General features: G+C 47.4%; 3 protein-coding genes across 4 annotated transcripts in view; 1 reads left to right on the top strand and 2 right to left on the bottom strand.

The window, feature by feature from the left end:
- Positions 1–1,444: 1,444 nt before the first annotated feature.
- Positions 1,445–2,633, top strand: LOC307081960 (protein RD3; the record flags this gene model as incomplete). The annotated part of the gene is made up of 2 exons (XM_079745340.1): positions 1,445–1,752; positions 2,240–2,633. 2 exons carry the CDS (start codon positions 1,445–1,447, stop codon positions 2,631–2,633), a joined length of 702 nt encoding a protein of 233 aa, XP_079601466.1.
- Positions 2,634–3,522: 889 nt separating this feature from the next.
- Positions 3,523–9,773, bottom strand: stx5a (syntaxin 5A). Of its 2 annotated transcripts, XM_079744701.1 has the most exons (11): positions 9,642–9,773; positions 8,831–9,047; positions 8,517–8,587; positions 8,334–8,389; positions 8,001–8,188; positions 7,134–7,190; positions 6,937–7,015; positions 6,476–6,550; positions 6,214–6,317; positions 5,970–6,091; positions 3,523–4,938 (listed from the first exon to the last, which is right to left on the bottom strand). In XM_079744701.1, the coding sequence occupies exons 2-11, from the start codon at positions 8,891–8,893 to the stop codon at positions 4,779–4,781; spliced, it is 975 nt and encodes a 324-aa protein (XP_079600827.1). In that variant the 5' UTR covers positions 8,894–9,047; positions 9,642–9,773; the 3' UTR covers positions 3,523–4,778. The 2 variants fall into 2 exon arrangements, with proteins under 2 accessions (XP_079600827.1, XP_079600828.1); XM_079744702.1 differs by lacking the exon at positions 6,476–6,550.
- Positions 9,774–12,847: 3,074 nt separating this feature from the next.
- The window catches only part of vegfba (vascular endothelial growth factor Ba), a 14,161-nt gene continuing 14,044 nt past the window's right edge, over positions 12,848–12,964 (bottom strand). Inside the window, exon 8 of the mRNA XM_079745195.1 lies at positions 12,848–12,964. This exon is cut by the window's right edge and continues 3,858 nt beyond it. The gene's annotated coding sequence lies outside the window, so the exon portion shown is untranslated.

The raw sequence follows: 12,964 nt of genomic DNA, 5'->3' as shown, positions 1-12,964 counted from the left end.
TCTAGTCCTGAGTCTGCTAGACCTCTAGTCCAGAGTCGAGGCTCTATTCCTGAGTAGTGGCTCTAGTCCTGAGTCTGCTAGACCTCTAGTCCTGAGTAGTGGCTCTAGTCCTGAGTAGTGGCTCTAGTCCTGAGTCTGCTAGACCTCTAGTCCAGAGTCGAGGCTCTAGTCCTGAGTAGTGGCTCTATTCCTGAGTTGTGGCTCTAGTCCTGAGTAGTGGCTCTAGTCCTGAGTCTGCTAGACCTCTAGTCCTGAGTCGTGGCTCTAGTCCCGTCGCTCTAGTCCTGAGTCATAGCTCCAATCCTGAGTCGTGGCTCTAGTCCTGAGGCTCTAGTCTTGTGGCTCTAGTCCTGAGTCTGCTAGACCTCTAGTCCAGAGTCGAGGCTCTAGTCCTGAGTAGTGGCTCTAGTCCTGAGTAGTGGCTCTAGTCCTGAGTTGTGGCTGTAGTCCTGAGTAGTAGCTCTAGTCCTGAGTCTGCTAGACCTCTAGTCCTGAGTCGTGGCTCTAGTCCCGTCGCTCTAGTCCTGAGTCATAGCTCTGATCCTGAGTCGTTGCTCTAGTCCTGAGGCTCTAGTCCTGTGGCTCTAGTCTTGTGTAGTGGCTCTAGTCTTGTGACTCTAGTCCTGAGTCGTGGCAGGTTGTTGTATTCATGTTTCGGGGGGTGAGATGAGTCGGCTGAGATCAGTGATGGTGTTCAGGAAGCCGGGGGATATTTGGTGAATGTGCTAAATTCCTGGCTATGGGTGTTGTTTTGTAGAGCGGTATTTTAATTGAGGGTAACAGGGTTACATTATTAATTGCAATTGGCGCCCCCCATTGGCTTGTTCTAGATGTGTGTGAAGCTTTCCAATGATGGCCTTTCAAAATGATCCACTCTGTGTGCATGTAAGGTAAGCTGACCCTGTTACTCACTCTCTATTAATACAGGATTACATTCATGCTCCATCCCAGACACTACCCTACACAAGCACACATATGCACACACTGACACACACTCACACCCCTTGGACAACACGTACAGCTACTGTCTGCCCCGGACCGTCAGAGGTAGCACGGCAGTCAGGTAGCTGCGTGTTCTCCGTAAATTTGTTCGACTGACCCAATGGAGGCCTGTTGTTTCTCCTGTTGCTGAACAAGGACTTAGAGAGAAGCAGACGAGCTATCCTCTACCACAAAGGATTACCCACAGATAACCTTATACAACTTTAATGAGGTAAGAGTATATATTCGATTCATTTGATCATTAACTTTATAATTGCTATCAAACTACAAAATAAATGTCATCCTTGAAGTGCAATTGTTCCTGTGGCATTTTTTTCCAGGGTATGTTGGTTACACACCTAATTTAAAAACGCTCCTCTCAAATCCTTGGTTTCACTGCCAATAAATGTCATCTGACATCTGCTGCCTCTTCATAACAACACCTCGTCTCCCGTCCCCCCAGATGTTCCCCTGGTCGGCGGTGTTCTCCCTGGAGCCCAAAGTCCCGGGCCGCCGCTCCTCGGAGGAGCTGGTGACCAACACCCTGATGCTGGAGCTGGGCGCCATCGTGAAGAGGACCGAGCGCATCCGCCTGGAGAGAGCGTCCGAGGGCCGCCGGCGCCGCTCCTCCGCCTCCTCCACGGCCAACTACAGCTGGCTGGCCACGGCTCCCGCCCCGCCGCCGTACGAGCTCACCCCTGGGGACCTGCTAGAGCTGCAGGAGCTGTGCTCCAAGGTCCCCCCGTCGCAGTGCGGCCCTCTGATCGTCAGGTAGGAGAGACGGTCATGGAGGCCCACCTACACTGACAGGCTATGCAAAGAAATACAGAAAAGACAGAAGAACCTCAATCTGCTTTATATACTGATGCTGTTGGTTGTGGAACTGGCTACATGGAGAAAATACAATTGTTACTCAAATGATTTGTATTCATTCACATAAGGGTTCTTTTAGGAGTTGTCATCTCAAAGTCCTAACCTTACTAGGCAAATTTTAGGGCAGTGATACTTACAGCACAGAACTTTGTCTACACACAAAAAGAGAGACCTGTTGAATAAGATACCTATTCAGCATATTGTGGGTCAACTTAAAAACACATTTTTCCGTTTGGCACCTCATATTGTCTGGTAGTGTGCGGTTAATTGGTTCAGCCTTTAGGCAGTAAACTCGTGATGGTGTTCTATTGTGTAGTTGCTGTTTAATGCCAATACAAATACAAAACGTGTTGACACGTGTCATGTTCCACCGCCGCTGTGGCAGGTTCCGGCGGCTGGTGTCCCAGATGGAGCCGGAGGTGCAGGAAGTGGCCCGCCTGTTTCGCACGGTCCTCCGCGACTGCGTGGAGGAGCAGGCCGGCGAGGACACATCTGACGCCCATGCCCCCATCTTCGAGAAGCAGCACCGCAGCAAGAGCCTCTCCTTCGTTCACTTCCGTTCGCGGTTCCGCACGGGGCCCCTGTTTCGGGGCGGCGCGATGGGAGGGTCCCGGGGGAACCTGGAGCAGTCCATGGAGTGGTCGGACGAGGAGGAGGAGCCGATGGAGGAGGACATTGGGAGGGTGGAGGACGCCAGGCTCAGGGCCCGGGCGGCCAGGAAGAGCCGGAGCAGGAGCATGCCAGAGATCAGCCCCGGTGAGCAGAGCGTGCATGGGTGAGCGGTGCGGTGGGCAGGAGATGAGACAAACGGACGGGTGCAGGATGAGAGGTTTTGGCCATAATAAGGTGGCCCCCTTAATAGTCAACGGTGGAGGAGATCTTGGAAGAGAAGCGGAAATATGTACATAATATAGATGCTAGCTTATAGGACATACTTACTTCATTATAAGTGTGTAAAGTAGCCTGGAGAAAAAGATACAGAATACGAGATCTCATTAAAGAGATATTAACGGCCAACTGGTGTCCATCCTCAATACATCAGAAGCTGTTTTGCTCCTTAGGTTTCGTCGATAGTTTTTGCACATTTACCTCATAATTCACCATGGACTGAGTACAGTTTGGAATGCACTTTTTCAGTCTAGTTCCTGATTAGTAAAGTCATTCAGAATGGGTACAGCACATAGTAAGGGAATGTTCTTCTCCCTACTCATTTGCACCTTCAGCACCCTATTACTTAGCAGGTTTTGTTTCTTTAAACCCAATTAACCACATGCTCCGATGTAAATACAAGTGAGGTGTAGGTCAGCAGATGTCTAGAAAGATTGTATATTTTCCTATGATTGTGAAACATTGCCGTATTAAGTGATTAAAACCATGCTTTTTCAAATCCATATCCTTTTTTTGTGTATAAATAAAATTATACATGCAGCTTGTTGATCTGGTGTTGGTCTTGTGCAGGTGTACTCTAGCTTAGAAACAGCATGTTGCAAGTGGTTACATCATATCATGGTGTACACATAAACAATCTGCCCCAAAGTTTATATAACCGATGGGCCCAGATTAGCACATTGCTTCTGGAAAGCCGTCTCAAAATAGCACGCAGGTGAATTATATGAAGATGATAATCCTCTTATGTTCAATAATAGGTCAACCATTAACGCAGGCCTCCTATCATTCATTTATTTATATGCACTTCCTTTTCCATTACACCTTCATTACTATTTGCACTTTATACATCAACTTCAAGGCATTTGGCTAAAAGTGAAGACAGGGGACGAAAATAGGAAGAATATCTCTTTCTCAAAAAGCTATTGTCATTTAAATTACGGTTCCTGTACATGAGCTGTCCTCTTTCTGAGTCGGACAGCGCTTCATCAAATCAGTCAACAACTGCAGCCGGGCCCGACCAGACACCTGGGTGACCTGGTCCCAGTCACTTCATTAGTAGGCTTTAACTGGCACAACCCCCTCCGGTGGCCCAACCACCAAGCCTTACACCGGAATAAAACATGTAAAGACTACTGGGAAATAAAAAATGCTTTGAAATGCAGATTCAGACCTGCCAAGATGTCAACGCTGACAGAAAAATAGTGTCAACGTGCTGCCTGAACCAATTCCAAATGAACTATTTCTGTTTTGGTGGAGGGCAATGCCAGGAAGATCCCCTTCAGTTGACTGTATTGCCACGCTGCCCTTCTTTTCATATACAAACAAAAAGGGACTAATATTTTCAGATGCAGTTCTTGTTAGAAGTACACATTTTGGCAAATAAAGTTCAGAAGAACATTAATGGGGAAAATAAGATCTAGCGTTGGTATTCCAATTATCGTGAATATATTAGTGACAAAGTCAACAGCAAAATAAGTGGCATGGCAGGCTATGAATTTCACAACCAAAAACATTTGTTATTTTCTCTTTGCGACCACACGCGCTCGACACCAGCGGGAACAGGAAGAAAAAGAAGAACCTCTGCAGTTTAACCAGATCTTAAAATAAAAAAAAAGATAGTTTGTAGAATCAAACCGTTAAATAGCCATTTTCGATTAAATGTATTCAGATTAATTGGTCTAAAATAACAATAAACAGCGCTGCACTCGCTCTAGGACGCAGCTCATCTCACCTCTGTATTATCTCCACTGCGTTGCCGTTCAGAGAGCATGGGCTGTCTGGTGGACAGTACAGTTCGTTAACATGGCCTCAGACACCACAACCGGGCGCCCCTCTGCTCTCCCGAACAAGGAAGGAAAAGAAAAACTTTAAAAAGAGTCAACAACAGCCCAATTGGTAGAGAAAACTCTCAGATAACAAGTGTTGCCTCGACAACCGCTTTGAGTCTCGGTGAAGAGTCCATTCTTCTTCGCACCCCACCCCTTCCCAGAATTCTGTGCTCCTCAGCCTCCCATCGTCATCTTCATCCTCTTTCTTTAAGCGAAGAAGACTACAAAGACGATGAAGAAGACCACCAGGACGAGGAAGATCTTGATCATCAGCCAGCGGTTGGAGGACACCGACTGGAAGTATTTGAGGATCTCCGTGTGGGCACTCTCCACGTTCAGCTGGGTGTCCTCCACGTTGGCGTCGATCCTGCAGGGGGGGGGGACATGTCAGAGGGGGGCCAGTAGGACGAATGTGAGGACACCTTCCCCCTCATTGAGGACACTGCGAAACGATTGACTGGGCGCGGATCAGATTACACTAGAGCCCCGAATCCAGCTCAATCGATGAGCGTGCGGTATACACGTACTTTGCCGGAGCATGGAAAAACCGTGTCAAAGACCACTAGAATGGTGGTCTCGGGTACCTTCCATGTGTATCCGTTTACGGTTCGCATCAGCTTTGAAAACTAACTGCATGTAAGCTGATACACTATTCTGCATAGCTGCGTATGCATTCAGTATGCGCTAATCTTATCATTTGAAGTGCACAGCCATGCTAGTAAAGTAGGAAGGCAGGCGAGGGGATCGTTCTCCAGCATATCAATAACAGTAGGAATAGTGCTAAGGTCGACTCCAATGTATCGGCTGAGAAGCATGGGATTGGCGCGCTTTTCGACACTGGAGAGACAACTAAACAAATAAGCTTTCGCCTTCTTCTTTTGTGTTTACTGTTTTGGCAAACCAACTAGGGGCATAGCAACACTTAGTGTATCGGAGCTGGTAGAGAAGGAAGTGAACTCGCAATCGTACTCTGGTGCGCTAAGAATCAATCCTACCTCACATGAACCCCCTGAGACGCAGCTGTGTGCTGCCGGTGCTCGTCATGTTGCCATAACCCCATTTTACTGTTTATGTTGGCTTCGGAGTAGCTTTGACCGATACAAATGGTGGCGCCCCATAATATCGCGTGTGTTTTTATTATTGACACTTCTGTCGCGTGCAAAGACTCTGAACAGAAGGGGTCTCAGAATTTCATCAAGACTTTACGGAGACGGGTCAGAAACAAATATTTTTATCAGGTTAGGATCCCTTTGGAAACAATATCACATTCTCCAATCCTGTATATCAACAGTTTTTACCAGTCTCTCTTTTTTCTTATCTCCTTTAAAAGCCAACCTTTGTACCTGGCTTCTAAATCACAGACATCTTGTTCTGGTATCTCCTCTCCCCCCCGCTCACCTTTGGATGGTCTCCTCCTGCTCCTTGACCATGTGTGCAAGCTGCTGGAATATGGAGCCCAGCTCCACGATGGTGCTCTCAATGTTCTGCATGGTGTCCGCACGACTCTGGATGTACGAGTCCTAAGAAGGGGAAACGCAAATAACATCAAATCAAGAAAACACGCAGCACTGCGTCCCGACAAAGTGGCCACCCACATGTTTTTAAAAAGTCTGTTGAATACAAGACACAGGTAAAGCCGTACCTGCTCGTCAATGAGCTGGAGCTGCATGGGGTTGGACTGGGAATCCATGTCGATGGCCACCTCGCCCATGCTCCGGGACTCGTCCTGCATCAGCACAGAGCTTTCTGTCAACACAAGAGCAGACAGAAGCACAGCCGCGGTTAGGGACAGAAATCCCAGACGGTAAGGAGAGAAAGGTTCTTTGTTTATTAAGAACAGCGGGTTAACATTCAGTTAGCTAGGTGTACCCGCTGAGAGAGACCGCACACATCCAGGGAAATACCTTTGAAATTTGAGGTGGTATAGCCCTGGTACTCGCGCGCTGCTTGCGGCTCCTGGGCCCCTTTTTTGCGGCTCCCTAAAATGTTTTGTTATTTTTGCATCATAGGAGGACCAGATACAGTGAGAGGCAGGCACATGGGTCACGAGCAGCCGTTCTTATGGCAACCGGCTGCTCGTGGAAGCGCGAGTCTGTCTACGAAGCGCATCTGTCGCTGCCGGTAAAAGTTGACACGGTCTGTAATGATTAACCGCTGTTCTTTGGTGTTGTTTTGCAGAGCTATCAGGGCCCAGGTTTAAAGCATGTCCTGTAGCCAGAGACAACGACTATAAGGCAAATTGGTATAATGTACGTTCAACAGAGTTGCGTGCCATTTACCTGCCGGCACCGCTATGGCGGTTGTAATGACTGCGTGTCAAGAGCGGTTACTTAGTGAAGCGGTGTGTGTGTGTGAAGAGACTTACTGAAGTTGTTGGCCATGGGTGAGGAAGAGGAGGGAGGCTGGGAGAACTGCTCTCTCCTGCTGCGTTGCTGCTTCAGGTTCTGTTGGACCACAAGAGATACGTTACTATTATTGTTGTTGTTCTTCCAAGTTTAATTATGGTATTTCTGCTCCAACAGCTACAGTAAGGAGTACGGCCAGAAAGCATGGGGGTCTCACCTCTGTTCTTACTTCCAGGACTGATTTGAAGTCATTGGACATGGATGCCAGTTTGGACTGTGAACACAGAAGTCAAGCGGTTTAGTGACAAAAAATGAAATGTGAAATTAAAGTTTCAGCTCAAACTCGAAACCTTACAATTGGTTTGAGCTGAGAGCTTGAAGGAGGAGAGTTATGACACCCATGTTATTCCCGTGGTTACGACCACCGGTGGCATTAGTGTCGTTGTGTAGGAGTGTTTAGAATGAGCAACGTTGTATATGAAGTGTGCCTCACACCGTGGGGCTACCCTACAAGTTTCTGAAAAAACGTAACCCTCTCAAACACTACTTTCTTACATGACTCGACTGTTCTTGTAATCTTCACGTGACTTTATCGAAATATACTGTCGGGAAGAACCAATGGTATACTTGGAGTGTGATTTGTTAGAAATGCCATAGCCATCCCTCAGCTATGAGAGAAGTAAAGGATCTGTTAGCATATCTGTTCTGGTTAACAGTGAGCCCGCCTCTGTACGAGGTAGTTGAGAGTGAAAACCGTTCCAAGGGAACAACAACTATCGTTTGTTTTCAAGTTTGCCAGGTGTGAGTCTGCCTTTTCCTGTGTTTTAGTGCTGGATAGATAAGCAACATTTGCTACAGTCGAATGGGTAGGCTGGTAGACTGACCTATCCAGCATACATCTAAGTGGACACGCCAACTTGTGATGTCACTAAAACACAGGAAAACTGCTTGTAATGGCTGATCACACTCGCACCTGGCAACATAAACCAACATCAGCACTAGCCGACCCCGCAACAGGCCTAACGATTCAGGGTTAAGGTTTCACTGTTAACCGGCGTCCACCACCTCATGGCTCCAGCTCTACCTGTAGTGACACAACGATGGTGTTGGAGTGGGTCTGGATGTGCCGGCCCCCTGGGGCCCCCCGGGACCGCACCAGGTCCTGCAGCTGGGCAATTTGTTTGTTCAGGCTGTTGATGTCCTGTTTGATGATGTAGGTGAGCTCCTCGATCTCCACCCCCTTGTCGTCAAACAGAGATTTCCTCTTTGCCACTGAAATGTTTGAAAAAAGGTTATCGTCAGCTTTTCATGTGGAGGGTGATATCGATCACATTAAAATGCAATTCTTTCTATACAACTGTTTATTATGAAATGATATCAATGCAATGCCAATAAAAGACCATGACCAGAAACTTACAAATGGTGAGTTTTTCCAACTTGGCGAACGTATTGCTCAAGTCTCTTCCAATTCTCCTAGAAAAAAACAACCAGTTAGGTCAAAACTTAAGTCAGAAGAAGGAAGCATCACCTTACGAGCAGGCCAATATTTGCACGGTTGCCACTGTGTGATGTGGCTCATGTTAGGATGTGTTGTACTCACTTGGCCATGACGGTGAAGTCACTGCGCTGCTTGAGGGCGCTGAGGACCGGCTTAGTCGGCTGGATTCCATTCTAGCATTGAAAGATACACCAAATTAATATTCATAAAATCACACATCATAAATTAATCAGACATACAGCTATTTACGTCAATAAATGCCTGCATAATAAAAGTAAAGTAACTTAAAAGTGTAGTTCCTGTTTTCATTTAAAACCGAAAGATCTCCCCGGGGAAGTCCCAGATAAGAGGTAAGAATGAAAGTGATAGTGTGCCCAAAAGGATACATGTGTAAACATGTTTTCATGAGAACATACCTGTCTGCCCTGAAGAGATTTACAGGCCGACTGGAACTCGAGGGTCCGGTCTCGGCAGGTCATCTTGCCGCCGGGGAGTCACCAGCCCGGGTCACAGCTCTACCGGGGTCGGGGTGGACCGATCGAGATCAGCTGTTCACAACTGTGTGGCAGAACCTTCTGTGGCGTGGGCAGCTCTCACATCCACTCGAGCGTAGACAAACACACGTCCATTTCTCTGTGATAACAATTTCAAAGCGTATGAGGGGCAAGGATCAAGAACCCCTCTGAGAACGCATACACACACACACACACAAATCTGCATGAACAAACGGCCGCACACAGACAGACACAAGCGCACACAGTCACACGTTAAGGTATGCGCGTGCGCGCGCACACACACAGGGGAGGATGAAGTCACTTTGGCTTCTATGTGAAAAAGACGCATTTGTCATTCTTCCAACCATGAGTAACTCGGCCCATGCCACACTACGTCTATCCCATTATATGGATTAGACTCGGACGTACACACCACAGCAACACGCCGGCCGGTGACAGTCACGACAGTGCTTACGACGGATAGCAACTCAGACAATAACACAATCGTTTGAGTATCAAGTCATAGAAGACGGGTACATAAAATGATAACCATTTGTCGGGATCCGATCATGCTCCAAAGGGGTTTTCGGTCGATCCCCCCCAGCCCAGCTGATTCCGGCCTGATTGGCTAACTGAAAGCTAGGCTAGCAGCGGAGCTACTTGTTTTCTCAGCGCTACGAGGAGAAGGAAACCAAAACCAAAAAAGGGCTCCTTTAAATATTGGCATAAATACCTGTTGTTATAAACTATCTTATTCCGATTTCGTCGTTTTCGGGTCGATGATATCAATTATTTCACGGATCCTCGACGGTTGTGGTGGAAAAGCAGGCGATCCTTTAGTTAAAGTTCCGATCCGGGTCACTTCCGGAGGCCTACGTCACTGCCACGTCTACCTACCACCGTGGAGGGGTCGGTACCAAAGGCCGCCGACAGAGGTCACTACATCTCTGTTGTCAGAATACAGGCGTCCCTTATGTGTATAGATCGCAAGATCAACAATGTGTCTTAAATTCTTTAATACAGTTTCAAGTTTTCAATGAAGATAAACTGGCCGGCATTGTTGGACTAGACTAAAGCACTTGCAGCTCATTTTCCACTTTGGCAATTTGTGTGTGTGTGTGTGTGTGTGTGTGTGTGTGTGTGTGTGTGTGTGTGTGTGTGTGTGTGTGTGTGTGTGTGTGTGTGTGTGTGTGTGTGCGCGCGCGCGTGTGTGTGTGGGTGGGTGGTTGGGTGGGTGGGTGAGTGAGGGTGATAAGCTATAGCCTTCAAGATGAATTGCCCTCAAGGTATGTTATGGGAAAAGATAAAATCCAGGAAAGCACTTTGAATTTTCCCGACGCTACTGGTACCCACATCCTCAGTACAACATGAACTTGCATGCCCACAAAACTGCTATGCCCGTACCTCTGTAGCTCAAAGCCTATAGCTTCGCCCAACCTGTGTAGCCTGTAACCTCTTACCCCTTACCCCTTACCTCTTACCCCTTACCCATCACCTCTTATCTCCTTTCCCCGCTTCACCCTTCACCCACAGTATTGCAACAACATCATTCCCATGTTTGCATTGGTATTTGTATATTTGTCCCCATTTGAACATTTCATTCAATGTGTGATGATTTTATGGGCACAATGGTTGTTATGCCTGTCAATGTCCTGTATGGTGAAATACACTGAAATCCATCAAGCTCACTCTCAATGTTGTTCCTATCACTCTCTCACACATGAGGACAAACATTTATGAAATCACACACAGACACCCATACAGACACACACAGACACACACACACTCACACGCACGCCCGCACGCACACACACACACACGCACACATAGACACACACACAGACACACACACAGACACACACACACACACACACACACACACACACAGATACCATCAAAGCACACACACACTCACAGGCCAGATAGGGTACAGTACCTGCTTCAACACAGCTGCTGCTACAGAAGAGGGTTCAGAAAACACAGGGCTCGAGTTTTTCTACTGCTAGAAAAATATAACTGGGCAGAAAGCAAGGTGGAAAAATACCGGAAGCCCCTGTCACCGGTGTGAGTAGAGAGAGAGACAGAGAGGGAGAGAGAGGCCTGTCACGCAGTAGGCAACCAGCAGGACAATAGAAAGAAAGAGCTGGGGAAACCCATCGTATAGGTGGCCTCGGTGAACAGCCAGTCAGATGAACCCCACTGACTCAAAGGTAGGCAGACAGACAGGCAGACAGACAGGCAGACAAGCAGACAAACAAACAGACAGACAAACAGATAGAATAACAAACAAACCCAGATGGACAAACAGACAACATAGCATGGGAAACACGCCAACAGACACCAGACAGACAGACAGACAGACAGACAGACAGACAGACAGACAGACAGACAGACAGACAGACAGACAGACAGACAGACAGACAGACAGACAGACAGACAGTTAGGCTCACAGCCAGTCAGGGCAGCCAGATAGATAGACTGACATGCAGTTCTACAGACGTATAGAGGGAAATAGTTCAAGGCGGTTCCTTCCATTTACTATCCTTAAGTGGTGCTTTCATTAGTCACATCTATGGTGATGAGGCGCTGGAGGAGCGTAATAAGCTCGGGGCTTTAGGAACACATTGAAAGAGCACCATCTTCTCCTCTAACCTAATGGCTGACTCATTCTCTCTCATTTCCAGCCTTTACCATCTCCCTAATCGTGCTGCTATATTTAGCACTGGCGGCGTGCCCTTCCAGACAGATAGGTGGGGCAGAAGCCCTGAGCAATTCTCCTCTTTTCTCCCATCCCCTCCTCTCTCCCCTCTCATCCTTTCTTCTCTGCCGTCCCCTCTCCTCCTCTCTTCTCTCCTCTCTCCTCCTCTCTTCCCTCTCTCCCCCCTCCTCTCTTCTCTCTCCCCTATCCTCCTCTCTCCTCTCTCCCCCTCTCCTCCTCTATTCTCTCCATCCCCTCTCCTTCTCTCTTCTCTCTCCCCCTTTCCTATTCTCTTCTCTCTCCCTCTCCTCCTCTCTTCTCTGCCAACCCCTCTCCTCACCTCACCTCTATCATCATCATCTCAACTCCGATATCATCCTACTTACTATTCCCATCTACTCTTCCAGAACGCTGAGGTATCCTTAAATCGAAATGCTTCCCACATCATGAACACTTGTGTATGCATACGTCATTTCTCTTTAATCAGACCTTCAGTAACAGAGGTAGCCCCGATTGTCTGTCTGTCCTGTCAGATAGGCTCTAGAGAACTGTTTATGGGAGGACCAAACCACTGATGATGGCGCAGACTGCGTCATCATCATCTTCATCATCATCGCCATCATCATCCTCGATCCGGCTGAAACTCACATCTCTCTAACTGACCAAGAAAACACACACTGGCTAGAACTAACAGACAGGATTGTGGTCACACAATGTCCTCTCATCTGCCCTCTCCCTCTCTCAATGTCCCACACAAACACACACACACGCACATAGGCACGCACACACAGACGCCAAAACACACACTCAAAAGCACAGGGTTTGAACTTGATGTACACTTGACTCAGCAGAACGGAGGCAGGGGAGGATTTGAGACAATATTATGTCTCATAACATCATCACATCCCTGACCGATGGCCCCTCCCTGGTCGACACTCATCCAAAGGCCTGTTTATCTTTCATTAGCCACAAAAGAGACCGTTACCCTGTGCGTGTGTGTCTGTGCATGTATGTGCGTGTCTGTGTGTGTCTGTTCGTATCTGTTGGTGTCAGTGTGTGTCTATGGGGCACAAGCGTCCAGAGATAAGCGTCACTTGAGACACAAATTAGAACAAACCAATCAAATATATGAAAAATAATACAATTCCTTTAATAACATCATTGTAACATCACTGTTGTGTCCTGGTATGATTTTCAATCGAAATTCACGTGACTGTGCAGTATACATGTTTTATAATGGACAATGAATCGATTACAACTGTTTATATACTGACATAAAACTGCATTGTTTTACACATACATTATAGAGGGCACAGATGGTGTAGCAGCAACATAACAAGAGGGGGACCATTCTCTAT

This window comes from Pollachius pollachius (genome assembly GCF_949987615.1).
Source record: "Pollachius pollachius genome assembly, chromosome: 10".
In the NCBI taxonomy this organism is placed as follows: domain Eukaryota; kingdom Metazoa; phylum Chordata; class Actinopteri; order Gadiformes; family Gadidae; genus Pollachius; species Pollachius pollachius.
Note: the sequence above shows the minus strand (reverse complement) of the source record. Positions and strands in the feature narration are given on the sequence as shown.

Coding starts and splice junctions, on each gene's coding strand:
- stx5a (XM_079744701.1), bottom strand. CDS start 8,893: ATGACCTGCCGAGACCGGACCCTCGAGTTCCAGTCGGCCTGTAAATCT. Junction 7,016..7,133: donor TCCTGGAAGTAAGAACAGAG/GTGAGACCCCCA, acceptor GTGGTCCAACAG/AACCTGAAGCAGCAACGCAG. Junction 6,318..6,475: donor TACCACCTCAAATTTCAAAG/GTATTTCCCTGG, acceptor TTGTGTTGACAG/AAAGCTCTGTGCTGATGCAG.